This window comes from Perca fluviatilis, chromosome 15 (genome assembly GCF_010015445.1).
Source record: "Perca fluviatilis chromosome 15, GENO_Pfluv_1.0, whole genome shotgun sequence".
Lineage (NCBI taxonomy): Eukaryota > Metazoa > Chordata > Actinopteri > Perciformes > Percidae > Perca > Perca fluviatilis.
This window is the reverse complement of record NC_053126.1, coordinates 9,216,767-9,242,059: the sequence shown is the minus strand read 5'-3', so window position 1 is coordinate 9,242,059 and position 25,293 is coordinate 9,216,767. Positions and strand designations below refer to the sequence as shown.

The 25,293-nt window shown below is 37.7% G+C and overlaps 1 pseudogene and 6 gene segments (V, D, J or C); all 7 read left to right on the top strand.

Annotated features, from left to right (window-relative positions):
* The first annotated feature begins 717 nt into the window (after positions 1-717).
* Positions 718-1,230, top strand: LOC120574593. The segment is given in 2 exon segments: positions 718-767; positions 850-1,230. Coding segments are annotated over 2 exon segments (363 nt in total).
* An 811-nt stretch (positions 1,231-2,041) lies between these two features.
* LOC120574657 lies at positions 2,042-2,651 on the top strand. The segment is given in 2 exon segments: positions 2,042-2,263; positions 2,353-2,651. Coding segments are annotated over 2 exon segments (258 nt in total).
* Positions 2,652-14,344: 11,693 nt separating this feature from the next.
* Positions 14,345-14,794, top strand: LOC120574350. The segment is given in 2 exon segments: positions 14,345-14,401; positions 14,490-14,794. Coding segments are annotated over 2 exon segments (348 nt in total).
* Positions 14,795-16,295: 1,501 nt separating this feature from the next.
* LOC120574349 lies at positions 16,296-16,889 on the top strand (annotated as a pseudogene).
* Positions 16,890-17,604: 715 nt separating this feature from the next.
* Positions 17,605-18,035, top strand: LOC120574662 (the record flags this gene model as incomplete). The annotated part of the segment is given in 2 exon segments: positions 17,605-17,653; positions 17,743-18,035. Coding segments are annotated over 2 exon segments (342 nt in total), but the record flags the coding sequence as incomplete, so codon positions are not given.
* Positions 18,036-19,981: 1,946 nt separating this feature from the next.
* LOC120574641 lies at positions 19,982-20,480 on the top strand. The segment is given in 2 exon segments: positions 19,982-20,062; positions 20,152-20,480. Coding segments are annotated over 2 exon segments (333 nt in total).
* A 507-nt stretch (positions 20,481-20,987) lies between these two features.
* On the top strand, positions 20,988-21,519 carry LOC120574348. The segment is given in 2 exon segments: positions 20,988-21,037; positions 21,134-21,519. Coding segments are annotated over 2 exon segments (429 nt in total).
* The last annotated feature ends 3,774 nt before the right edge of the window (positions 21,520-25,293 follow it).

Below are 25,293 nucleotides of genomic sequence, written 5' to 3'. Positions count from 1 at the left end.
GCCATAAAAAATATGTTACCTGCTTTTTTTTTTAATCTAAAGAATATAATCATCTTAATGAGATCTGAGCCCCCCCCCCCCCCCCACAAAGCTATTTGATATATTTACATTATATTTCTAAATATTTAACTTTGTACTTATGAGTAAATATGTATTCTCTTTATGGTGTTACATCACTTACATTATTAGATAGAGTTTCTTCAATTGTCAAAGCATTATCTACTGTAATACTAAGTTGCCAAAGTCAAGTACAAACCATAATGTTGGAAAATAAATGGTGGATTGACAATAACTTAATTGTCAAAAATGATAGTAGATGTTGATCAGAATGAAATTGTATATGATTATAAATACTCCATGTTCTGCGTATTGTTCTTTAAATGACTAATGAGAAACACAGCCTTGATAACAAGATTAATTATGAATTAACACTTTTGAATAAACCTTGTATGTTATTGTGTCAGATGTAATTTGTGTCATTATTCAAATTAATGTGGTTGTGGTGTTAATACTGAAACATTTTACACAAATTAAAACATGATAGACAAAGGTCAAACAGCTGACTTGGAGGGTTGACTCTGACCCAGTTTCATTAAATATCTCCAGTCCAGATGTTTCCTCCCTGTGAGGAGGAGTCGATGCAAAACTCAGATATCTTCCACCTCTACTTATCTGAGTGCAGAGAGGAGGACAGAGAACAGTGGACACACAGTTTAACATGATGGACTATAGGACAGGACTGCTGCTTTTAACTCTCTGCTGGGCAGGTGAAGATTTTCACTGATCTTAATCTTAAATATCTTTTATTTTTTAATTTTTTTCATACAATGTTTTTTATCCTCTTGACAGGTGTTGATGGTCAGACTCTGACACAATCTGAACCAGCAATTAAAAGACCTGGAGAATCTCACAGATTGACCTGTACAGCCTCTGCATTGGATGTTAATGGCTACAGCATGCACTGGATCAGACAGGCTGCTGGAAAAGGACTGGAATGGATCGCTTACATTAGCAGTAGCAGTGGCAGCATCCGCTACTCTCAGTCAGTTCAAGGCCGGTTTACCGTCTCCAGAGACAACAGCAGAAAGCAGCTGTATCTGCAGATGAACAGTCTGAAGACTGAAGATTCTGCTGTTTATTATTGTGCTCGACAGACACAGTGACTGAAGTTGGTTGAGCAGCTGTACAAAATCCTACAGTACTCATTCTTTCAGGCTGGTAGAACCCAAGCATGAAGAATGTTTCATAACATTTATGTATTTATTTATTTTTATATTAGCTTTTGTTGTTTTGAGGTTGTTAATTTCTTTCATATGCTGTGATTTACTTGAAATGTTTTTTAAAATAAAGTAATAATCCTCCTTACATTATACACATTCCTGAAAACGGATTAAAAACAGAAAAAAGATCACTCATTAATAAAACGTCCAAAGACAGCCCAATAATCTGGTTGCTGAAATTAAACTACTACAAATTCTTTACATTTCTACAAAGTAAGAAACAATACTGTCTGTAAATGATATGATGTGGAATCTATGAGAATGAAAAATAATGTTACTGTTTCTTTTATAAAATCACTAGAGGACAGTCAGTGTCTAGTTTCTCTCTCCTCTGTTACTAAAAGGAGAAACTCAGATCTGCTGTTCTCATTGATCTTAACTGACTGATACTCAAACTCTAAAATGATTCATATTGCTCTGTAATAAAATGAATAGGTAAATAAGAATATGTCACTCTTTCCATCACATACTGTAATTTCATTAAAATCATTTCTAAGAGAAAACAGCTGAAAGTGGAGATGAGTGATGACAGCATTTAATGTTATTAGGAGTGAATTTACTTGTATCGTGTATGGAGATAACTATTTTATATACAAAACATTATTAATTTTTAAAGATAGAATAATAATACAGTCATTAAGGAATTATTGTTGTGTATTAATGCAAATTAAAGTCTAGAAAATAAGTGGAGACAATATTGTCAGTTTAATGCAATAAAGTTATCTGTACCTAGATATGAAGAAATCAAAAATGAAACGCATATTTTCACTCTGCAGATATAATAACACTGAACAAACTCTTCTATTGACTCCAGTTAGACCAACATTGATGCTTCATATGTTTGATTTTATGCAAACTCAGTGACCTTCCTTGTTTCTCAGCTATAAAAACATCACATCAGGCTGTCAGTGGAGTTCACAGCACGTCAGTTTCAACATAAACCATGTTCTCTGGAGCTCTGCTGCTGCTGTTGGCAGCTGGATGTGAGTCTCTCTGGATTTGTTAAAGTCAACAGTTCTTCTTTTGCATTAGAACTTGATCATTTGTTACAAAACATTTTCTTTTTTAACAGGTGTGAAGTGTGAACAGTTGACCCAGCCAGCCTCTGTGACTGTGCAGCCAGGTCAACGTCTGACCATCACCTGTCAGGTCTCTTATTCTCTCAGCAGCTACTACACAGCTTGGATCAGACAGCCTGCAGGGAAAGGACTGGAGTGGATTGGAATGAAACATACTGGAGCTTCACACTACAAAGGTTCACTGAAGAACAAGTTCAGTATCGACTTATAGACTTCCAGCAAGACAGTGACTCTAAATGGACAGAATGTGCAGCCTGAAGACACTGCTGTGTATTACTGTGCCAGAGAGGCACAGTAACACAAACCATCAGTAGACCTGAACAAAAACCCCTCAGAGCCTGAACACTTGTAACATGAAGCCACCAGAGGAGGAGCCCTCAGACCACTAATGGTTTCAACACCAGCTCACTGTTACAGCAAGGAGAGAAACAGTCTTAGGTTCTTAATTAAATTTAACATTAACATTACAATCAATCAATTTAAATACTCTGACATAACAATCAGTGATACATCATTGAATGTCTATATAACCTTTCAAGTGATGGAATGAATTCAGTGAGTTAACTACAGTTAAATGAATGCACAAATACCCAGCAACCAGCAAGACTCAACCACACACACTTTGTAAAATTAGTGTATTAACAAATAAATTATCCAGCAGAGTCTATGTGGCCAGTTACTCCCTGATAGAGAGATTGTCTATGATTAAATGTATTTGAGAAATTTGTCACTACAAAGCTGTGATGTTTTATATCTCTGTAATTGTATTCAGATACTTACACAAGAAAAAAATATTTCCTGTTACATACAAAAAGCTGGATCAGGCAATAACTAAACCAAGCAAGATAAACATACCCATTCAAATATGCAGCTTAAGTATGCAAATAACATTATTGTAATTTGGCCATGAAAAATATCATGTCATCTGCTTTTTTTAAATGTCAAGGCTAGAATACAAGAAAATTTACATTTTGTTATCACTTAAACAGTAAATATATAAGAAAAATTTCACAGTTCAATATACTGTCAGAAAAATACATCTTGTCTGTCCCTGTAGTATTTCATAACAGAAATAGTTGACAGGTATTTGGTATTTTTTAGTTTCCTGCTCTTGTAGAAAACTACTGATGATAAAGTGCATCTGCTTTCCATGTTCCCTTTTTAAACCTGAAGAGGGAGGTTCATGCAAACTTTTCCTTCCTTATAATCACACCATCAACAGCTCTTAGAACATTTATGACAGAACAACTGGGACACTTTAGAAAACTTAGAAATATTCAGATCAGAAAACACTGGATTACAGTGTTTATTACAGAATGGAAAATATGATTTCAATGAGTTTATTCTTATATATATATAGTTACTTTTCATGGTAAGAGTAATTTCTGCTTTACACACTGAAGACACTCTAGTCTAATAGTTAACCTCAGTGATGGATCATTATCACAATTTCTTTTCTTACAGGAGTTTGGAGTGAGATCAAACTGGACCAGTCTCCCTCTGAGGTGAAAAGACCTGGAGAGACAGTGAAGATGTCATGTATCATATCTGGTTATAGCATGACAAGCTACTATATTCACAGGATCCGACAGAGACCAGGAGAAGCTCTGGAGTGGATTGGGTGGATGAACGCAGGTTCAAACTCTGCTAGCTATGGCAGCTCCTTTCAAAGCCGTTTCATCATGACTGAAGATGTTCCCAGCAGCACTCAGTACCTCGAGGTCCAGAGCCTGACAGCAGCAGATTCTGCTGTTTACTTCTGAGCTCGAGAAGACACAGTGACTGAAGACAGTGGAGCAGCTGCACAAAAACCTCCACAGACAACAAACAGCAATGTGATCTTAATCATCGGAGCTCCCCCCCTTACAAAGCATGTTGATATATCTACATTATAATTCTATATATTTTACATTTTACTATAAAGTGATGAATAAATATTTATTCAGTTAATGATGTTACATTACTAAAGTATTAGACAGAGTTTCTTCAATTGTCAAAGGATTATCTACTGTAATACTAAACTGCCAAAGTCACAATGTGATAATAGTATAAAATAGTGAAATGACAATAACGTAATTGTCAAAAATGATAGTAGATGTTGATCTGAATGAAATTGTATATGATTGTAAATACTCCATGTGCTGCCTATTGTTCTGAAAATGACTAATGAGAAACAGAGCCTTGATAACAAGATTAATTATGATTTAACACATTTTAATAACCATTATATATACAGTATGTCAATGTGTCAGATGTAATTTGTATATTATTAGAATACATTTGGTTGTGCTGTTAATACTGAAACATTTTACACAAATTAAAACATGTCAGACAAAGGTCAAAACAGCTGACGTGGAGGGTTGACTCTGACTCAGTTTCATTAAATATCTCCAGTCCAGATGTTTCCTCCCTGTGAGGAGGAGTCGATGCAAAACTCAGATATCTTCACCTCTACTTATCTGAGTGCAGAGAGGAGGAGAGAGAACAGTGGACACACAGTTTAACATGATGGACTATAGGACAGGACTGCTGCTTTTAACTCTCTGCTGGGCAGGTGAAGATTTTCACTGATGTTGATTTGATATTCCAATTTGTATTACTGACATATTTCACATGAAGATTTTCTCTGATCTTTGTACCAAGGTAATGCATGACATGCTTATCGTTTTTGGTTTGACAGGTGTTGATGGTCAGACTCTGACAGAATCTGAACCAGCGATTAAAAGACCTGGAGAATCCCACAGATTGACCTGTACAACATCTGGATTGTCATTCAGTAGCTACTGGATGGCCTGGATCAGACAGGCTCCTGGAAAAGGACTGGAGTGGGTTGCTGCTACTAATACTGCTGGTAGTAGCAACTACTACTCTCAGTCAGTCCAAGGCCGGTTTACCATCTCCTGAGACAACAGCAGAGAGCAGCTGTATCTGCAGATGAACAGTCTGAAGACTGAAGATTCTGCTGTTTATTATTGTGCTCGAGACACACAGTGACTGAAGTTGGTTGAGCAGCTCTACAAAATCCTACAGTATTCTTACTGGGCTGATGAAGCCAAATAATGAAGGTGTTATATGAATGTAATATTTATATCATATTTTATACATTATATTTATAATATTACTACTTTTTTCCACCCTATATTTTACATTAAATATCATGTTTAGATAAAAAATTACCCTTTGTCTCTTCATTATATAATGTTACATTTTCCTGAGAAATATTATTACTCAACATTAAACTCACAAAAACACAATAAAGATCACTTGTTGGTAAAAGTGCCAAAAACATCACAACGATCTGGTTGCTTAAATGAAACTACTTCAACTCCTGCAGTAAGAAACATTTCTTGTCTTTCCTCATCCTCCCTGGGCTGATAAACTCTGCACTGTCTCACATGACTAATGTCCTCAGGTCAAGTCATTCAAAATGAGACAACACAGACATTTGAGTATGATTGTTGTATGACTGGCTTTTAACAGTTCTGAATAAAAACAAGAAAAATTAGTTGATATATGATTTAATTTCTGACATAACCACACACATATGAAGGTAAAATATGTTGTTTATTACAGAAGAGTAACTTGTTAATAGATGAACTACAATAGTTTTCATCTTTGTTAAAGGATTTAGTTTTTTTCATTTTGTTACTTTTCAGTTCCTGAGCAGCTGTTTTCCTCTAAAAGGCTCCAAGTTTCTCTGTATGTCTGTTTCTTTAAACATCTGCAAACACTGAAACCATTAAAAGTCTTTTATTAAAAACTGCAAAATGTATTACTATTCACATGATTCCGGCTGCTGTCAATGTATTTATGCTTGCACCAAATACAGTCAGTAACCAAATATATGAAAGAAATAAATGCAGGTAGCAGCTACTACACAGCTTGGATCAGACAGCATGCAGGGAAAGGACTGGAGTGATTGTACATGGTGGTGTTACATCCACCAAACTACAAAGATTCACTGAAGAACAAGTTCAGTATCAAATTAAGACTCTCCCAGTGACTCATCAGTAGACCTGAACAAAAACCCCTCAGAGCCTGAACACTTGTAACATGAAGCCACCAGAGGAGGAGCCCTCAGACCACTAATGGTTTCAACACCAGCTCACTGTTACACTAACAATCTAAAATGTGTTTGTCAGAGAACCAATTTCCACAATTCCACCACTACCCCTAGTCTTGTCAAGAGAACCATCTGGAAGGGCTTTGAATCCGAACTTGCCATTCAAAACTCTTTGCTTTATCCATTTCTGCTCAAGGCTTGTTTCTGCTAGCCACCCACAACATTACTGTGCATCAAAAACAACTAGTGGTGTTAAAAGCGTTTGCGTTAACTCTTTATTATGGCGTTCAATTTGACGGCCCTAGTTTAAATACTTGGAGGTTTCGATCACTGATACATCATTGTCTGTACTCCCACAAGACAGACTGAATTACACTTTTAGAAACCGTTTAAAGGTCCCATGACATGGTGCTCTTTGGATGCTTTTATATAGACCTTAGTGGTCCCCTAATACTGTATCTGAAGTCTCTTTCCCGAAATTCAGCCTTGGTGCAGAATTACAGCCACTAGAGCTTTCAATGAGCTTTCATTAGTATGTGCCATTTCTGTGTCTGTAGCTATTGAGGAGGAGAGAGGGGGGTGCAAGGTGGAGGGTGGGGGTGTGGCCTTGACCCACTTCACTCATTTGGAAACCATGATGTCTCTCTCTCATGGGTGGGCCAAATTCTCTGGGCAGGCAAAGCAGAGAAAGTAAATAAACATATTCAAATGTTACAAAACGACTACTGTAATAAAAAAAGGGATTAGTAACATCAGGTTAAAAATGTGAAACAAAGTCAAAATGGTAAGAGATACAGTGAGATGATTTGTGAAAACACAAAATACAGTTAGGAGAAAGACAAGAAAGGAGGAGTCAATGCAAAACTCAGATATCTTCACCTCTACTTATCTGAGTGCAGAGAGGAGGACAGAGAACAGTGGACACACAGTTTAACATGATGGACTATAGGACAGGACTGCTGCTTTTAACTCTCTGCTGGGCAGGTGAAGATTTTCACTGATCTTAATTTGAAGTTGTCTTTAAAACATTACCAAAATTAAAAGCAACTACTGATTTTCTTTATTTGACAGGTGTTGATGATCAGACTTTGACAGAATCTGAACCAGCGGTTAAAAGACCTGGAGAATCTCACAGATTGACCTGTACAACATCTGGATTGTGATTCAGTAGCTACTGGATGGCCTGGATCAGACAGGCTCCTGGAAAAGGACTGGAGTGGATTGCGAGTAGCTACAACAGTAATAACATCTACTACTCTCAGTCAGTCCAAGGCCGGTTTACCATCTCCAGAGACAACAGCAGAGAGCAGCTGTATCTGCAGATGAACAGTCTGAAGACTGAAGATTCTGCTGTTTATTATTGTGCTCGAGAGCCACAGTGACTGGAGTTGGTTGAGCAGCTGTACAAAATTCCTGCAGTACTAATTTGTATGGCTATATCCTAAGAAATAATATATTTATTAATATGTTATACTTAAATACTTGGAGGTTATAGTCACTGTTATTTTAATGTATTGTTATCCCACATGAAAAAAAATAATTACACTTTATATATTATATTAACATGTTAAAGCAACAAAAACAATTTTGTTGACAACTTAGCTTCAATGCTTATCATCTAATAATATTTAATAATATTTTTTTTCAAAGTCTGATTCATCATTACTGAAAAAACAACAACACACACTTATTATCAGAATCAGTCAGCTGTAGGAATGAGTGTGGAGATGAAGAAGGTTGGTGAGCTAAGATGGGGCCTGGTCATATAAAGGATTTGTGAGTAAATCAGGGATCAGCTGAGTTCTCAAAGTCTGTTACAGACTTCAGAGGGGTGTACACTGTTATCCCGAATTAGTTGACTTTACTATAAATGGGGGAAAACACGCCTTTTAAAAAACCCCTAAATTTTTCAAGGTGGAAATGAAACTTAACAGGTCAAGTTATATTAATACAGAGCGGTAAGTTGATGCAGTAGACAAATCAAGTCTACATTACTGTAGTAGTCAGTAGTCTCGCTTTGCCAGACCTTCCTCCACCACAGTGCTGTGGAGGAGGGTCTGGCTAGTCCACACAGCATTCCTGGATGGGAGAAAAACATCTCTGCTCTGGTTTATTGGCATTTCTATAAACCAATCACAATAGTCATGGGCCTGGAACTTGTTTTGGTGGAACTTGTAAAGTTGTTTTAGTCGTACAACAGAAGACAAGATTGGACCGATAGTCAAGCTAGCTGTCTGGATTTACCTTGCAGAGATCTGAGAAAAGGTTAACCTTAGTCCTCATAAATCGACCAGAGTTTAAAATACCAACACAAAGAAATCCCAAGGCAACGGATATACGGCCTAAATGAGTGAAATCCGTCGACGGCAATGGAGCAATCCCTGAAGTGCAACGTCAAGGATATAGACTAAGTAGTCAGAACTAAAAATCATTAGAAAACATGAATACCTTTTTTTCAGGAGACATGTTGTCTGAAATAAGCATGTTAAAGCTTTAGTGCGTAACTTTTTTATATTAGTGAACGTCCATTACATTCAAGCCATTACCAAAATGTGTTGATACAAAGCTAATTAAGACTGTCAGCTCCACACAACTCTCTCTGGATTTCTCAGTATGGCTATGTTCAGAATTTGGTGTCGTCCGAGAACTCTGTTCAAGTAACAGAGTTTTTGACACATTGAATAAGCAGAAATGTTGGAACAGCTTAAAAAAAGAATGTAGGGTTTTTGTATTTCTTAGGGTTTATTTAAAAACATCTTCACTCAATCCAAATAAAATGAATGGGTTTCAGTTTTAGTGACGTCTGCATGTATAATGTAAACTTATGGCTTATTGCAGTGGTTCCCAAACTATTCACATCAAGGTCCCCTACACTGACACAAATTAGACCACTGACCCCCATTTGATAAGATTTTGTTCCCGGATCCCCCATCTGACCTTCTCTTTGATGTTTTACTACAGAAAGTGTTTAAACCCATGACCCAAATAGTTATACATTCTGTCATTGTGTATGAACTTCTGTCATTGTACTTAGGAAATATAGTAAAAATAAACAAATCCCCTTTTTGCTGGGGACCCCCTTAGACACCCTCAAGGACCCCTGTGGGTCCCCAGAACACACTTTTGAAAATACTCACCAGCCTACCAATACTTAATTATTGTTCTCTCACTCGCGCCAAAAGCAAAAAAAACTCTTCTGTGATTGGACAGTCTGAAGACTGAAGATTCTGCTGTTTATTATTGTGCTCGAGAGCCACAGTGACTGGAGTTGGTTGAGCAGCTGTACAAAAATCCTACAGTACTCATTCTTTCAGGCTGGTAGTGCACAAGTTTGAAATGTTTTTCATAAAATGTATATATTCAAACATTTTATATTACATTTTTGTTGTTTCCAGGTTGTTAAGTAGTTTTTTCTATATGCTTTTATTACAAATTAATAATTCTCCCTGCATTATACACAAACTTGAAAACACATTAAAAACACAATAAAGATCACTCATTGATACAAGGTCCAAAGATAGCCCAACAATCTGGTTGCTGAAATTAAACTTCAACAAATACTTTAAATTTCTACAAAGTAAGACTGTGATGAAACCCGCTTCCTGAGTCTGTTTTCTGCCTGAGTTTCCTGTATTCTGTCCTGGAGTCTGTTTTTGCTTGAGTTTTTTCCTCTGCATCTCATCCGCTATCTACACACCTGGTCCTGATCATCACCTCTTCACTTCAGAAGCCCTGACCTGACATCCGTTCCCTGCTGGATCGTTAGCCTAAACACTATGTTGTGCCTGCGTATCAGCTTCGGTTCAGTTCAGTTTTTTCTGCCTGCTGTTAACCTACCTCCGTTTCCTCTGTCTGCAGTTACTCTCCCGGGATGTTCACTTCACCTCTGCCTTGCCGTCAGAAACAATGTCGGATCTGCTCATTCCCTCCAACCTACTCACCTCCACTGCTCGCTCCATCACCTGGATTCTCCTGCTTTCACATTCAAATCACCAAATAAATACTCACCTTTAATCTACCTACCTTGTCCTGGTCTGCTGCTGGGTTCAATCCTTGTGTTTCGTGACAAAGAAACAATTATGTGTGTAAATGATATGATGTAGAATCTATGAGAGTTAAAAATAATGTTACTGTTTCTTTCATAAAATCACTAGAGGACAGTCAGTGTCTAGTTTCTCTCTCCTCTGTTACTAAAAGGAGAAACTCAGATCTGCTGTTCTCATTGGGCCTCATTCACCAATATCTTCCTAAGTTTTCTCTTAAATATGTTCTTAAGAAGGTTCCTAAGAAAAGTCTACGTCGGATTCATGACGTGTTCTTAAACAGCAGATTTTTTCGCATCTGTGTTTTTAGGATTGATGAATCCCACGTCTTCGTAACTGAAAGCGCGTGCCAGTTGTTCCTAATTAGCATGAGAAAACGCCGAAATTCCCATGTAAGGCACATGACACTTCGTGCATCTCCGGAGAGCAGGTTTTCGGATTGCCAGGGCGGTGGAGGAAGTACGTACTGAATCTCAATACATAAGTAAAAAGTACAATAACCAGAGACATATTTACTTTAGTAAAAGTAGAAGGTATCCACTACCACAAACAAGGTCTGGCTTTTAAAAGTTCCTATCCTAACCAGCATAAAACAGAAATGTGTTGTTAGAATCGGAATGCGGTTGGTTTTATTTATGGATGTATTTTATGTTATTTTCTGTATTACCGAGGGTTCTCCATATATACAGTATCTACGGCAACCAAACTTTACTGGTGAGACAAACGTGTGATGGTCAGGAAGACGTTTTGGCAGGGGGGAAACTGAAAACGGAACATTGTAGAAATGCAGTGGAGTAGAAAGTATAGATAATTGCTGCAAAATGTAACAAAGTAAAAGTCAAAAGTAAGCTATGCACTATTGAGTCTACTTAAGTAAACATGGCCCGGATAACTGAAGTACAGTTACGACGAATTTGTACTTTGTTACATTCTACCACTGCATTTTGGCCCTATAAATAGCGATCAATCACCAATAACGCAGGATTTAATCAGTTTAATTGCTGATGTAAATTGCAGTGTTAGTGTTTTTTTTTTGCATAATATGATTTTTTTTTCAACAAATGATCAGAAATACATTACAGTACAATACTATCATTGTAAACGACTGTAGAATTAAATAAAATGCAGTAAGCAATCATTTGGAGCAAATTGTCATCAATCAAATGTGCGTAAGAGTGCTTTTCAGTGTTCGTAGATTTTGTTCTTACCTAAGAACAAATCCAAGTTAAGAAAACATTAGTGAATGCCAGAATCTTCGTAAAAAGTGCGTAAGAAGGGTTTAAGAACACATTTCTTCGTAAGAACGGTTGGTGAATGAGGCCCATTGTCCCTTTGCAAGGCGAGGAAGTTTAAGGTGTCCATTTGACTACTGTGTTTTAAGGTCCGTTGCTTACCATGTGTCTTTGTCTTGGCCTTGATGTGGAGGCCCTAGGCTCAGGGGGTGGAATAGGTTCCTCTTCCTGCTGAGTAATAACACCATAGCAATTTCATCAATTGAGTCATATTTGAAATGAGCACTTTAAGGACTTGTGTCTCATGTTCAGACCACCATTAGCAAGTCATTACAGACACTTCAATCACAACCACACATTCACACACTCTCACCATCTGTGTTGCAAGTGGTAAAAATATTCAAAAGTGTACCTCCATAGCGCTCTCTGGCAGACAGTGTCATTTAGGACTAGGACCTCCACCTGAGGAAATAAATGGTCTATTTGATCAATATTCAGCAACCACATATGAAGCTCAGCGCAAATTCTTTCAGGAAGACGTCATTACCCCAGTCACTACTCCATTCTTAAATCAAATCAGCTGTTCAAGAAGTGACGTGTCAGTTAAACCAATCAGACTCGACCACGAGATTCAAGGGCCAATCACAGCCTTACAACTCTGCTTTAAATCTGTTCTCTCCTTGTGCTGTCAGCTGTCGTTTCAGGCAAAGCGCTCGTCCCTCCTCCTCCCCTGCCTCCTCCGGTAGTTGTGTTTCTCCCAGCTGCGACTCCGTTGCCTCTTTCGGTCCAGTCTCTGGTCTCTTCACCGCCGCCACCAGTGTCTGGACTCCATCGGGGGTTATGTTCCTATTCCCTACCCCTTTAAGAAGATTAATTCAATGGAGTCCAATCTCCAAAAGACTTTGTACAGTCAATATCATACAGTTGTACAATAAATATTTTTGCATATCTGCAAACGAAGTCTCTCCTGATTGAAATGGCATACATACTGGCGTATGATTATTAGTTTCACTGTTACCTCTGTATGGCACAGTGGGACGACAGTGGGGGGTGGTGGTGGCAGCAACACCACTGTATTTCCTGTCACTGCAGGGAACAGTAATACATTTCACTCCTACAATATTCATAAAGAATTGTTGAATGAACATGGTCCCGTAGATTAGTTGACACATACCCTGTACATATGCCTGGGTCTGTGAGCTGCTGCCACCAGGGTCAGAAGAAATGCCCCCTTCCACTCCTTCCATCAGGGGCTTACCCTGATTGCTGGAGAGTGCCAGCTCCTCAGCAGGAGTGAAGTCCTGTGGGGGAGGGCCCCCTCCAGTCTTCTTTGCCTCATTTTTTTGCAAGCCATTTCATTGTTCTATAGGCCCTTTGTATACCAATATCCTACAAAAGGGACTGGATCCCGCAATTCAGCATTGTACTTGTTGGCCTTAAAATATGTGCAAGTATTGCTACTGCTACTTACCAGTTTGAATTATGCTTTTATATTTAATTTTTATTTGCTCCCAGAATCATTTGCCACTGCCAGGGTTGCAACTAAAATAATACAGCAACACAAGTTAAACGTTATGTAATGCACAAGTGTAATTATGGTCAGATCTTTCTCCTGTGACACTTATATCAATAAGTCATGAAATTTACGCATTTACAGTGTCTGCTATTTTCTGCCAGCTTTCCCTCCGTGCTTTGGCTGCAGCGACTGTGTTGCTTTTAGCCTGTATTTAAATTCCTGATATGTTTGTAGAATTATTGTCTGCTCCTCCTGAGTGAAATATGCAGCTTTAGTTTTGTCCATGTTTGCGATTGGACATACGGCGTGATCACCGCCCCTTTTATGTGAATGCGTGCGTCTCTAGATTTTAAAAACCTGGGTTGATTGAACTAGTTGATAACCACCTTCGTGACACAGGTTATGCGGGACCGTGGTTGTTAGTTAAGTGAAGCCGGATAACTGAAAGAAATCCAGGCCATGTTGATTTTGCTTCGTAGTACAGGGCCCTGGTATAGCAGCCTCTGGTTCCGGTTCGTTCTAGCACTTGTGTATGAAGTAGTGTTTGGGTTACATCCATTTCATCAATTCAAATCAATTTCAATATAAACAGCTAGAAGACTGAAGGAGCTGCTGTTTATTCTTGTGTATGTAAGCCATTGCGTTGGAAGCTGAATGGATACTGTAGTAATACTGTAATAAGGCAAACTTTTACTTCATTGGCTCTTAGAGGAAAAACTATGTATTCATTGTTCACATTGTTTTCTCTATTAGCAGTAATCCACCTCACGTAGGTGAACAATAACCTTTTAAATTAACGTCTTAGACTGACATTACAGCTTGTACTGTATACATTGAACTACACACCACACAATCTTACCCTCTTAGAAATGCACACAGCTGAAAAACTGTCCAAACACACGGAAAATAAGAGAAACAATGAACAGCATCTTTAACGTTGTATATCAGTCTGTTTCGAAAAAGCTCTGTCTCTCTCTCTCTCTCTCTCTCTCTCTCTCTCTCTCTCTCTCAGAGTCCAGCATTCCTACTTTTCACTGCTAAAATGTAAATTCACACACTGATGTATAATCCCCACCCATTCTGTCAACACAATATATAATCCCCATAAAAGCCTCTGCAGGTGCAGACTGAGTCAAGTTCCCACCATGACAGTTGTACAGAGTGTCCTCCTCTTGGCTCTCATTTCAGGTGAGTGAAGTCGGTGTTGAGTGAAGGAGGAGAAAAGGAGCTTTGGATGTCGGCTGGCTCCCTGTAATCTAAACTCTGTCTCTTCCAGCTGCTCAGGGCCAGTCCCTCACCTCCTCAGAGCCAGTGGTGAGCAGAGCTGGACAACCAGTCACTCTGTCCTGTAAGGTGGACGGACTGTCTCTAGCTTGGCTGCACTGGATTCGTCAGAAACCAGGGAAAGGACTGGAATGGATCGGACGCATTGATAGCAGAACTGGCACAATATTTGCTCAAAGTGTCCGAGGCCAGTTTTCCATAACCAAAGATACTTCCCAAAACCTTGTGCACACAGAGATTAAGAGTCTGAAACAAGAAGACTCTGCAGTTTATTATTGTGCACGAGAGCCACAGTGACACACAACACTACTAAACTGTACAACAACTGAATAACACTGATCTCTGTGTGAGAAGCACTGAAGCATGTCAGGGCTGTGAAAACACATGTTCCACTGAATGATCGACAATTTATGATGAAAGATATTTCATCAATAAAAACTGCATTTGTCAATATGTTGGGACAGTTTATCATGAGATAAAGAGCCTGCATTTGTAAAAATATTATTGAAATTAGAAAATAAATTAAATATATTATAATATAAGCTCTTTCCTAAAAATATAGCTCTACAGTCATGCAAACCACCAACAAACCTGCAAAAATACCCAGCACCCATGTGACTCAATCATACATTTTAAATTACATCATTCATTTGTGAGTTCATTTAACATAAACCTTACCTTACATTTTTTTTGGGGTTATATGATAAAACACTACAAAAAAGGAGCCACTCCCTCCCCATTATGTCCTGATGCAAATCTCCAGTCTGTGCAGTGTACTTCTGTCCTGCTGACTGCTCTTGTACTTTGTGTGGAGCATCAGATGTCACATCTCCAGCCTCAGGATGATGAACACACTCACTCTTCTGCTGGTTGCTCTCTCTCTGCCCTGTGAGTTCTCCTGCTTCTTGCTGTGTTATCTTTTCTCAGACAACATGGACTGATGGTCAGTCAGTGACACCAGAAAACTTCCCAGATGATTAATTTCTTCTGTGTTTCCTCTCTCCCTTTTATTTCATCAAGTTGTACAGGTCAGAGTATGGAGTCCATTCCTTCCAGTTCAGTAGTGAAAAAGCCTGGGGAGACTCTCAGTCTCTCCTGCAGGGGATCTGGCTTCACATTTAGCTGCTGTGTTATGAGCTGGATCAGACAACCTGCAGGAGAAGGAATGGAATTGATAGGGAGCGGCTTCTCTACTTCAAGCAGAAACACTTATGCCAGCAGTGTGCAGGGCCGTGTAGAAATCAGTAGAGATGACAGCAACAGCATGGTGTATCTGAGACTGTCCAACTTAAAGCCAGAGGACTCTGCTGTGTATTACTGTGCCAGAGAAACACACTGGTTAAAGGAAGCAGAGAGGCTTGACAAAAACCTCATACAAATTATTTTTCCAAGTACCTACAGGTGGCAGTAGAAGATAATATGTCAGATTACACAAAGGAGAATATAACAGTGTCTCTAATCACACACACACAAATTCATGACCACAATGGAAGCAACAGCTGATGTCGTGGTTTGTGACTTGCTGTTTTGTAGTTTTACATTTGAAATTTGCTTTTCCACAAAAAAAATGGTAATAATGTTCCTTTTTTTGATTTTGAAATGCAGATGTTGAGAATATATTTCGACATTTATGCATGATATATCCAGTATATGGATGGCCATCAAATACTGCTGAGAAAAGTATATAAATACATGTCATTTGAGTATAAATAAATGTATCTTCATTATTGAGAAAATCATACGTATAATCATATAATGAAAGAATGATATAAATCATATTTTCCAGAGATGTGTTGAGTTTCTGTTTGAGGAGGAGGAGTCAATGCAAATCTCTGACCTCTTCCATCTCTACATATGTGTTGCAGAGTGAAGGACAGACACTAAATCACTGACATACACACTGTAGACTGGACAGAGACAACTGGCTTTAACAATGATCAGACCTGATTATTTGGTTGTTTTTCTCATCCTGTCATTTAACTGGGCAGGTAAGAACAATAGATGTTTTTCTGACAAACTTCCTGGTACAAAGGCAACATGGCTGCATTACAGAAACTAATGAGCTGTTTAAATGTCTGTAGGTACTGAGGGTCAAACACTGACTGAGTCTGAACCAGTGGTTAAAAGACCTGGAGAATCCCACAGACTGACCTGCACATATTCTGGGTTTGGTGGTAATATTCGTAATGCTTGGATCAGACAGGCTGCTGGAAAAGGACTGGAATGGATCGCTCTTATCAGCAGTGGCAGTGGCAGCATCTACTACTCTCAGTCAGTCAAAGGCCGGTTTACCATCTCCAGAGAAAACAGCAGACAGCAGGTGTATCTGCAGATGAACAGTCTGAAGACTGAAGATTCTGCTGTTTACTTCTGTGCTCGAGAGCCACAGTGACTGAAGACAGTGGAGCAGCTGCACAAAAACGTCCACAGACAACAAACAGCAATGTGATCTTAATGACATCTGAGTCCCCCTTACAAAGCACTTTGATATATCTACATTATATTTCTATATATTTTACTTTATACTTATGAGTAAATATGTATTCTCGTCATGATGTTACATCACTTAGAGTATTAGACAGTTTCATCATTTATCAAAGCATTATCTACTGAAAAACTAAATTGCCAAAATCAAGTACAAACCATAATGTTATAATAGTATAAAATTATGAAATGACAATAATGTAATTGTCAAAAATGATAGTAGATGTTGATCAGAATGAAATTGTATATGATTGTAAATACTCCATGTGCTGCATATTGTTCTCAAAATGACTAATGAGAAACAGAGCCTTGATACCAAGATTAATTATGAATTAACATAGCTTAAAAACCCTTGTATGTTAATGTGTCAGATGTCATTTGTATATTATTAGAATAAATTTGGTTGTGGTGTTAATACGGAAACATTTTACACAAATTAAAACATGTCAGACAAAGGTCCAACAGCTGACTTGGAGGGTTGACTCTGACTCAGTTTCATTAAATATCTCCAGTCCAGATGTTTCCTCCCTGTGAGGAGGAGTCGATGCAAAACTCAGATATCTTCACCTCTACTTATCTGAGTGCAGAGAGGAGGACAGAGAACAGTGGACACACAGTTTAACATGATGGACTATAGGACAGGACTGCTGCTTTTAACTCTCTGCTGGGCAGGTGAAGATTTTCACTGATCTTGATTAAACTTAGTTTTGAATTGTGTAACAACTAAATTCATGTGATTTTTTGATTTCTTTATTTGACAGGTGTTGATGGTCAGACTCTGACAGAATCTGAACCAGCGATTAAAAGACCTGGAGAATCCCACAGATTGACCTGTACAACATCTGGATTCACATTTAGTAGTTACGGGATGGCCTGGATCAGACAGGCTCCTGGAAAAGGACTGGAGTGGATTGCGATTATCTACACTACTAGCATCTACTACTCTCAGTCAGTTCAAGGCCGGTTTACCATCTCCAGAGACAACAGCAAACAGCAGCTGTATCTGCAGATGAACAGTCTGAAGACTGAAGATTCTGCTGTTTATTATTGTGCTCGAGAGCCACAGTGACTGGAGTTGGTTAAGCAGCTGTACAAAAATCCTGCAGTACTCATTTCTATGACTATATCCTAATAAATATTACTACTAATTAATCATTTATACTTAAATACGTGGAGGTTATACTCACTGTAATCTTAAACTGTACAAAATTCTACAAGATTCATTGTTACTGTGCTGTAAATCCTTGCATGATTATTTTATTTATATATACAAATTGTTGTGAACCACAGGCACATTTTTATATATGAATATATATATATATATATATATATATATATATATATATATATATATATATATATATATATACATAATTGCTGAAGGTTAACCACTACAAATACTTTACATTTCTACAAATTAAGACACAATTATGTCTGTAAATGATGTGCAACCTAAAGAGAGTGATATTTAAAAGTGAATAATAATGCTACTGTTTCTTTTATAAAATCACTAGAGGACAGTCAGTGTCTAGTTTCTCTCTCCTCTGTTACTAAAAGGAGAAACTCAGATCTGCTGTTCTCATTGATCTTAACTGAGTTGGTTGAGCAGCTGTACAACATCCTACACAACTCATTCTTACCATCATTACCTCCCATAATTAATGTCCTTTGTAGTCCAACAAAATAACACAATACAGTTGAACCAAACACTTTGTGAGAACCACTATTGTTTAATTAGAAAACTAGTTCTAAGCATAACATGGATATGAATTTAGAAGTCATATTACTATATAAGCATATCTTGCTTATTCAATAACAGAGCTCCATTAAAACAACTCCTCAGAGAAGAAAGCAGCTGAACAATAAACAGCATTTGTGTAGGTAAATGGTTCTGGTAATTGTCTAACCTGAGATTTACAAGTCTTTTACTTCTTTTAGCAGGAGTTTGGATTTGGGTTAAAATTAAAATTAAAACTGTTTTTCAGCTGTACATTCACTTAGCAGTCCAAGTTGTCTATTGTTTTGTTTATTTATCTTATATAAAGCAGCACTTTCATACACATAATTTAACAGGTACGCCAGCAGGTATTTTTCTGTGCACAGCAATTATTTTTTTTTAATATCGTCACACAGGTTTTAGTTCCTAAATAGTTCATTTCCTCTCGAGGCTCCAAGTTTCTCTCCATGTCTGTGAAACTGCCTCGAATTGAATACTGAAACATTTAAAAGAAAAACTAATCCAGGTCTGCAGCAAACTATAGTGTTCATTTAGTTTAACTTGCTTTCACTTCAAAAAATAAATCAAACCAGTGTTTAAACAAAAGTGAAGCCATAATGTAACTGAGTCAGTCAAGTAAAAAAAAAGAACAAATCTGCTGAATCTGTTGATGAAAAACAATAATATTTTCTAAATGAAGAGTAGACCACACATTGTAAATTCCATGTAAATGTGATTTTTGTTTGTCATATAAGGCTGACTTCCTGTTGCCAGCGGTTGGCGCTATGACTATATCTATAATGGCATGTAGATGTCCTCAGGCCTGACTCTTATCAAGCATCACAAATTCCGGGCTGATTGGACAATGTATATTGGAGATACAACAACTTCCTTTTTCATGGCAAAATGCACAAAACTGCCACCATGTTACAGCCATGTTGTTTGACGAAAAATGAAACTTTTAATTACTTTTCATGGTTAAGGTCTTTAGGAGAAGTTGATTAAAGCACAGCGCCCTGAAATAGCAAAAAAGAAAGCACATTTAATTAAAAATGACTGACTTCCTGTTGGGTTTAGGTTATACCTTCAAGAGGTTTTTTTGTACCTCGCACCCGTAGGTGTTTAGGCCCAAATAATAACAAGTTTCTTTTTTTTCTTTTTATTTTTTTAGCTCCAGACCAACCCACAATAACATGCCATGTGATTGAATCTATGCAAACTCAGAAAACTTCCTGTTGACCCAGTTATAAAGACTTCACATGAGACTGTCAGTGGAGGTTTAAGAGGATCAGAAGCTCACATCTCATCAGTTTCAACATAAACCATGTTCTCTGGAGCTCTGCTGCTGCTGTTGGCAGCTGGATGTGAGTCTCTCTGGATTTGTTAAAGTCATCCGTTCTTCTTTTTCATTAGAACTTGATCATTTATCACACAACATGTTTGTCTTTAACAGGTGTGAAGTGTGAACAGTTGACCCAGCCAGCCTCTGTGACTGTGCAGCCAGGTCAACGTCTGACCATCACCTGTCAGGTCTCTTATTCTCTTGATAGCGACTACACAGCTTGGATCAGACAGCCTGCAGGGAAAGGACTGGAGTGGATTAGTAGTGATACAAACGTCAAAGATTCACTGAAGAACAAGTTCAGTGTAAACTTGGACTCTTCCAGTAAGACAGTGACTCTAAATGGACAGAATGTGCAGCCTGAAGACACTGCTGTGTATTACTGTGCCAGAGAGCCACAGTAACACAAACCATCAGTAGACCTGAACAAAAACCCCTCAGAGCCTGAACACTTGTAACATGAAGCCACCAGAGGAGGAGCCCTCAGACCACTAATGGTTTCAACACCAGCTCATTGTTACAGTAAAGAGAGAAACAGTATTAGGTTCTTAATAGAATGTAACATTATCAGTACAATCAATCATTTTAAATACTGTGACATAACAATCAGTGATACATCATTGAATATATGTATAACCTTTTAAGTGATGGAATAAATTCAGTGATTTAACTGCAGTATAAATGAAAAGTTCATCTTCTATCATATCATTATTTACTTTTCATTAACAACCAAACATACGTACGTTCATCAGAGATTCAGGTTTCACCTTCTCTTTATGTGAGAACACCTGAACATTTCATCTTCATTTTGATTTATTCAAATTTACTTTAGTCAGCTGATTTACTATCATCAGTATGTAAATCAGCCTCCTTGTGTGTTGCCTCATAAAGAAGTGAAGTGTGTGTGTCAGTGAGAGACAGAAGAGCTGACATCAGTTCAGCTTCAACATCAACATGTTCTCTGTAGCTCTGATACTGCTGCTGGCTGCTGGATCCTGTGAGGAGCTTTCAGTGGATTCACTCTAATACACACATTAGAAACACTGAATAGTCAGATGAATGATGGAGATAATGTTGATTTGTGTTTCCACAGGTGTGAACAGTATTGATCTCATCCAGACAGACTCAATGGTTGTGCAGCCTGGACAGTCTCTGACCATCAGCTGTCAGGTCTCTGGTTATTCTTTGACTGATGACAGCTATGCAACAGGTTGGATCAGACAGAGTGAAGGAAAACCAATGGACTGGATTTCCCATCAGTGGGGTGGAGGTAGCCTTATTCAAAATAATGCTCTGAAGAACAAGTTCAGCTACAGCAGAGACACTTCTGCTCTAACAGTGACTCTAAAAGGACAGAATGTGCAGCCTGAGGACACAGCTGTGTATTACTGTGTACGTTACCCCACAGTGATACAAACCACCAACAAACCTGCACAAATACCCAGCAACCAGCAAGACTCAACCACACACACTTTGTAAAATTAGTGTATTAACAAATAAATTATCCAGCAGTCTATGTGGCCAGTTACTCCCTGATAGAGAGACTTTCTAAGATTAAATGTATTTGAGAAATTTGTCACTACAAGGATGTGAGGTTTTGTATCTGTGTAATTGTATCTTGATACTTAGAACAGACAAGAAAAAATGATTTCCTGTTACATACAAAAGCTGAATCAGGCAATAACATTTGAAATAAGCAAGATAAACATACCCATTCAAAAATGCAGTTTAAGTATGCAAATAACATTATTGTAATTTGGCCATGAAAAATGTCATGTGATCTGCTTTTGTAAATGTCAAGACTAGAATCCAAGAAAATAAACATTTTGTTATCACTTAAACAGTAAATATATAAGAAATATTTCACAGTTCATTATACTGTCAGAGAAATACATCTTGCTGTCCCTGTAGCATCAAACTACTGTATTTCATAGCAGAAATAGTTGACAGGAATTTGGTATTTTTTAGTTTCCTGCTCTTGTAGAAAGCTCCTGATGTTAAAGTGCATCTGCTTTCCATGTTCCCTTTTAAACCTGAAAGAAGGGAGGTCCATGCAAACTCTTCCTTCCTTATAAGCACACCATCAACAGCTCTTAGAACATTTATGACAGAACAACTGGGACACTTTAGAAAACTTAGAACTATTCAGATCAGAAAACACTGGATTACAGTGTTTATTACAGAATGGAAAATATGATTTCATTGAGTTTATTCTTTATACTTACATTTTCACGGTAAGAGTAATTTCTGCTTTAAAACACTGAAGACACTCTAGTGTAACTATTTCACCTGTGATGGATGATTATCACAATTTATTTCCTTACAGGAGTCTGGAGTGAGATCAAACTGGACCAGTCTCCTTCTGAGGTGAAAAGACCTGGAGATACAGTGAAGATGTCATGTATCATATCTGGTTATAGCATGACAAGCTACAATATTCACTGGATTCGACAGAGACCAGGAGAAGCTCTGGAGTGGATTGGGAGGATGGATACAGGTTCAAACTCTGCTATCTATGGCAGCTCCTTTCAAAGCCGTTTCATCATGACTGAAGATGTTCCCAGCAGCACTCAGTACCTCGAGGTCCAGAGCCTGACAGCAGCAGATTCTGCTGTTTACTTCTGTGCTCGAAGAGACACAGTGACTGAAGACGTGGAGCAGCTGCACAAAACCTCCACAGACAACAAACAGCAATGTGATATTAATGACAGCTGAGTCCCCCTCACCTTACAAAGCACTTTGATATATCTTCATTATATTTCTACATATTTTATTTTTTACTCATGAGTACATATTTATTCTCTTTATGATGTTACATCACTTCAATTATGAGACAGTTTCTACAATTGCCAAAGCATTATCTACTGTAATACGTAAGTTGCCAAAGTCAAGTACAAACCATAATGTTATAATAGTATAAAATAGTGAAATGACAATAACGTAATTGTCAAAAATGATAGTAGATGTTGATCTGAATAAAATTGTATATGATTGTAAATACTCTCCACGTGCTGCCTATTGTTCTCAAAATGACTAATGACTAACAGAGCCTTGATAACAACATTAATTATGAATTAACACATTTGAATAAACCTTATATCTGTTAAGGTTCATTTGTATGTTATTAGAGTACTTTTGGTTGTGGTGTTAATACTGAAACATTTTACACAAATTAAAACATGTCAGACAAAGATTAAAACAGCTGACTTGGAGGGTTGACTCTGACTCAGTTTCATTAAATATCTCCAGTCCAGATGTATCCCCCCTGTGAGGAGGAGTCGATGCAAAACTCAGATATCTTAACCTCTACTTATCTGAGTGCGAGAGAGGAGGACAGAGAACAGTGGACACACAGTTTAACATTATGGACTATAGGACAGGACTGCTGCTTTTAACTCTCTGCTGGGCAGGTGAATACTTTAACCACCTTTCTTTGAGGCTAATTATTTGTAAAAATATGTATATATCTTGGTATGTTGTTTGGCTCTGTTCTGATCAAACTGCTTTTCTCTCCAGGTGTTTGCAGTCAGACTCTGACAGAGTCTGAACCAGTGGTAAAGCGCCCTGGAGAATCCCACAAACTGACCTGTACATATGCAGGAATAGCAGATAGCAATGCTGATATCGCTTGGATCAGACAAGCTGAAGGAAAAGGACTGGAGTGGGTTGCCTTTATTTCTGCTCCAAGTGGAGGCACCAAAGCTTATTCAACGTCAGTCCAGAATCGCTTCACCATCTCCAGAGACAACAACGTGGACCAGGTGTATCTGCAGATGAACAGCCTGACGACTGAAGACTCTGCTGTTTATTATTGTGCTCGAGAGCCACAGTGATACAGGAAGCCACAGAGCTGTACACAAACCACTGCAGATGTCACTGTGACAGTCACTGGTAGAAAGTGCTAGTTTAAATACCCCATAATTCACAGTATTTGATACCCTGGAAATCCAGAGTTCTCGCAAGAGCACAATTTGAATTTGGATTTGTGTCTGGATTTACAGGCTAAGTATTTGACGATTTCCCACACTATGCTTTTGTCACAACTTGCCCTAAACAGAAACAAAAAGTGGAGTTCACACACCATCAGGATTATCATCTCTTATATGAGGCTGAGCTGTAAGAACAATAACAAAAACATGATCTAAGTCTTTCCTGATCTCTCACTACTGATGGCTTTGCAAAAGGTCCAAATAAAATAAAAACATGAATTATTGCTTTGATGTTAAGATTTTTATTCATCACTTTTACAACAGCGTTCGTTTCATTTCACCAAATGACAATAATTATATAATCTATTTTTTTTTTATTTAACTGTGTTTTGTTCTCTCTCTTGCTCTTCAAGTCCTGTAACAAGCTCTATGTTTACAAGCTCCCAGTATTTTTCAAATATCTTACAAAACATTTCAATAAATATTTTGAAGAAATTAAAAAATCTAATTAAATAAATATATTTGTAACCAATATAGTTTCTTTTTTTACTATTATAGATTATTCAGTGTCACAGTTCTACACATTTTCATGAACAGTTGTTGGATAAAAAATGTGTATTATGGTCTGAATAAAGGATGTTGGCCAACCGTTATTGGCATGGTGTTCTATCAATATATATAATGTTTTTTTAAATGTTAAATTTTTTTTTTCTTCATATTCAAATACATACACAAGACTCTGACAGAATCTGAACCAGCAATTAAAAGACCTGGAGAATCCCACAGATTGACCTGTACAGCATCTGGATTAACAATCAGCAGCTACGGGATGGCCTGGATCAGACAGGCTCCTGGAAAAGGACTGGAGTGGATTGCGATTATCTACACTACTGACATCTACTACTCTCAGTCAGTCCAAGGCCGGTTTACCATCTCCAGAGACAACAGCAGAGAGCAGCTGTATCTGCAGATGAACAGTCTGAAGACTGAAGATTCTGCTGTTTATTATTGTGCTCGAGACCCACAGTGACTGGAGTTGGTTGAGCAGCTGTACAAAATCCTACAGTATTCTTACTGTGCTGATGAAGCCAAATAATGGAAATGATATATTAATGTAATATTTATATAATATATTTTATACATTATAAGTTTTTCCCTAAATTTTACATTAGATATAATTTTAGATAATAAATTACCCTTTGTCTCTTCATTATTATTATCTTCCTGCTTTCCTGAGATATATTACGACTCAACATTAAACACATAAAAACACAATGAAGATAACTTGTTGATAAAAGTGCCAAAAACATCATATCAATCTGGT